We start from the raw sequence: 4,013 nt of genomic DNA, 5'->3' as shown, positions 1-4,013 counted from the left end.
GGGGGGGGGGGGGGGGGGGAGTTATGACAGGCTTTCAGCTGGGCCACAGTGACCTCATTTTACAAGATGTTAAAAAGGCTGAGCCGGGCCAGACCGACAGGTGTGGACACACAAGAGGAGAGTGGAGAGAAAGGAGGGGGGTGATGCCAGGATGGAGGGTGACTTCATGCCAGTGGACCGTGTAGACCACCACAGGCATAAAACAAACCCAAGGGATGAGATAATAGCGCATTACACGCAGAGGAATAGAAATAATAGCTTTAGCTATCCTATGTATGGCAGATCCTCTTTTTTTTATCCTGCGGAGCTCCATGACTTTGGATTTAATGAATTCTGGATTATGTTTGTATCTCCAGCTTCATTAGGTTAAGTGAATCCTTGATTTCAATTACAGCCAGTTTAGTTTCTAACAGCTCTACTTTTGATTGTGGTGAGGTTTTACGTCTCAATTTAGCTACACGTTCTTGAGTTATTATTTTAAACATCGTCATATTCTTCAATCGATTCCTTCCTCTTCTTCTCTCTCTCCGTCTTGGACTCTTACAGTTCACCTCAGGAATCCTGCCTTCTCAGCTGTCCTGTGGTGTCCCATAGCAACCCGATTTAGCCTCCACCACCCCACTCCTTCACCCCCTTCACTTTTCAGTCTTTTCCCCTCTTGCCCCTCTTCTACCTAATTTAGCCCCCACCCACACCCTCCTGCCTGCTCCTTTGGCTCCCTACCTCCTTCCTCCTTCATACACCTTCTCGCCTCCTTTCCCGCTTGGCCTTGTAGCCTGTGTGCTGGATTAGGAGCCTGTCTAAATTTGGTCATGCATGGCAAAGGAGACAAACACCTGCTGGGACCCCGGCTGGTTGGACGGGCGGCCCCCTTTCCTCTCCAGACCCTTACATCAAATTACACCAGGGCCTGGGCATTCCTGTCACTACTCTCTCTTCTACACTTCGTTGCCTCTCTTTCTTTCTGCTTCTACAAGTGTCTTTCTCTGCCAGTCAAATTCTGAAATTCCGATTGAATCAAATAATGTTTTACAGGCGGGACAATGTCTTTTTCCGGCTAAATGCTGTGCAAATTTTAAGAAGTTTGTGGAAGAAAATATAACTCAGCATGTTTCCATCAGCCATTGTCAGAAGTAAAACAGTAATTAGATTAAAATACTACATTAAAAGTAAGAATATTACAATATAAAGATACTTTGTTACAAGTACATGGCCTGCATTCACAAAGGATATTAGCAAAATGTACTTTAGTATTTAAACCTTTATATAATATATCATTGGATTATTTATACATCTATATGTTGCATTTACATGTAAGAACCATTTTAATATCATGGCTGGTTAAAGTGGAGTTCATTTGTACTAGTTTATATTTATTTAGGTAGTTGGCTTATAAGACTATTTTATAAGATGATCATATATTCAATTATGAATTAAATTATCTGCAAAGTTACTACAGGTGTCAAATAAATGTAGTGGCATAAGTACAATATTTCACATTAAGCATAACATGGAAATACTCAAGCATACAAGTGCCTCAAAATTGTACTTATTGTCCTCCACCACTGGCCACTGCTCTGCACATGTTAAATACAAAGAGGTTGAGTCAGGTTTGATATAATCAGAGCGCCTGTAGCTCTTCTGCAACACATTCAAAATTTCAGTAGAGCTCAAGGTGATATCTTCAATTTGCTTACTTTTCCAACTAAACCCCAAATATTCTGTTTACTATTACATAAGACAAAGAAAATCAGCAGAATTGAGATCTAATTGCTTAGCGCTGTGCATGTAGAGATGTGTAGTGCACTCTCTCCTTCACTCTGTCTCTACTTTCTCTCACTCAGTCACTAGTGTGTTTTCTTCTCTGTGTCAAAAACACCACTTTTTCTTCCTTCCCTCTCTCCGTCTCTCCCCTGTCCGTCTTTGGTTCTTTGCTTTTCTGTCCACCCGTGTTGCTCCACAGTCAAATTCAAGTGCTAGCGATAGGCACACGCCAATAAAACCAAACACCCACATACTGTACAAGGGCATACGCATTTTTAATCCTAGAGTGATAAATGTTCTCTACTGTAATGGAAAATGTATGCTCTCACCTACTGAGCGCACCTTGTTTTTCTATTTTAATTTATACATCTCTCTCTCTCTGTCTCTGCTCAGTCTCTCTCTCCTCACCCCGCCCACACTATCATCTGTAGTTAGTTATTCAGCTCATGTACTTATTCTGCTTCTACACCCACACATCCTCCAAACCCTGGCAAAGTTTGGGCTCTACAGTCGCAGCCCTTACACACACTCACACTCTTGACTGTGCACAAACACATCCAATATTCACATTTGAAGCTGAACGCCATGAAAGCCTCTCAAAAAAACATTCAGAGATTGATTGAATGGCCTGCTGGAACCAATTGAATTGTCCCTGACGTGAAAGACCGACGCCATTAGGCAATTTTCCAGACAGACCAAAAGAAAGCACTCAGCGGCTGAGAGCCATTTACATCACCGTCTACACTCTGCCCATTACGCACAACGGCATCACCTAATGAACAGTTTGGTTTCTAAAATGAGAGATCTGACTTTTGAAAGACGCAGCACCTACTTTTTTATTTTTTTATTTTTAAATGCTCGACAGAACACATAATTAGGACCATATATAAGCCTTCATAGCAATAACTTCCTGGCTTAGAGATATTACACTGATAGACTCGTCATGCTACACTTGAATGACGAAGTCCAGCATAGATGGCAAATAGTTGGTGATAGCATCAATCCAATGTTTTTTTCAGTTCACTTAAAGTCAACTGTAACTTGTGTTGTAAATTGTCAAATATCGCAGAATAAATCTTAAAGAATAAGACATGCAAAAAAAATCCTGGATTAATGAGCCTCTGTAGTTTAACACCTGCTGCATAAACAGGCCGAGAACTAAGTTATTACCGACCAGTCTGATGTGTGCAGAGGTGTGTGTGGTCATTTGCACATGATTTAATAAGGATAAACACTGTGGATGACATGACACCTCTCTCAAATCTAGGCTGCAGATTAACATATCTGTTGATTAATTTAATAAACTGAAGGAGAAGCTTTTCATACACTATAAAACAGCTGTGGACAACAGATACTGTAAGAATCACTCATAATTATTAAAAGCTCAATAGAGGCCCTTTTACTGGTGTTTGGCAAATTAAAAGTTTTTTGTTTTAGGTTGTTACCAAAGCATAAAATCCAATATGAATATTGTAAACAAAATACATTTTCATAGACTTTTTGACAGTCAATTTCTCCATTAAAAACTCAAGACTTTACTTAATTTGTAATTTTACAGAGTTGTCTATTCATTTAGCGATCGCCACAGGGATTGAATAATTTTCCAAAAAGACAATAAACAGACTAAATAATATTACAAACCAAAAGTCAGTTTCAACCTTGTCTCTCACCGTCAGCAGCCGCAGTGATAACAAAGACACAAATTGAAGTGGACAGTTCAGGCCTTGCTAAGCTGTTTTGATGCTGCCCTCATAAAAACATCAAGCTGTGTGGGTGTGGGGCAGGTATAGTCATAGTGCTTGCTGTCAGTGTGTGTATTTGTCATGGCGTTGGATATGTGACAGTGTAACCCTCTCTCTCGTCTCTCTCTCTCAGACCTTCACAGCTTGGTGTAACTCCCACTTGAGGAAGGCCGGGACACAGATTGAGAACATTGAGGAGGATTTCAGAAATGGCCTCAAACTCATGCTGCTGCTGGAGGTCATATCAGGTGGATCTCATCCACACACACACACAGACACACACACAGTCACAGACGGACAGACGCACATACGCACACACTCACACACTTGTGTTTTGTCATCTGTTGAAACGATCATTTTAGATTAAAAAACTGATACATATCATATCTCTTATATGCTAAAGACTGAGAGTGTCCTTTTTTCAGGGATTTATCATTTTAGCCATACTTCTTTTCAGTTATGGTAACATCTTTACTCGTTAGCGTAGTTTCAGAGACACAGGAACGG

At 40.6% G+C, this 4,013-nt stretch overlaps 1 protein-coding gene across 1 annotated transcript in view; it reads left to right on the top strand.

Moving 5' to 3' along the window:
* The window catches only part of actn3b (actinin alpha 3b), a 35,868-nt gene that overhangs the window by 16,175 nt on the left and 15,680 nt on the right, over positions 1-4,013 (top strand). Inside the window, exon 2 of the mRNA XM_032499294.1 lies at positions 3,640-3,754. Coding sequence (XP_032355185.1) covers positions 3,640-3,754 — 115 coding nt within the window. The remainder of the gene's footprint in view (positions 1-3,639; positions 3,755-4,013) is intronic.

The sequence above is a fragment of the Etheostoma spectabile genome, chromosome 19, assembly GCF_008692095.1.
Source record: "Etheostoma spectabile isolate EspeVRDwgs_2016 chromosome 19, UIUC_Espe_1.0, whole genome shotgun sequence".
In the NCBI taxonomy this organism is placed as follows: Eukaryota; Metazoa; Chordata; class Actinopteri; order Perciformes; family Percidae; genus Etheostoma; species Etheostoma spectabile.
This window is presented reverse-complemented; position numbering and strand designations above follow the sequence as displayed.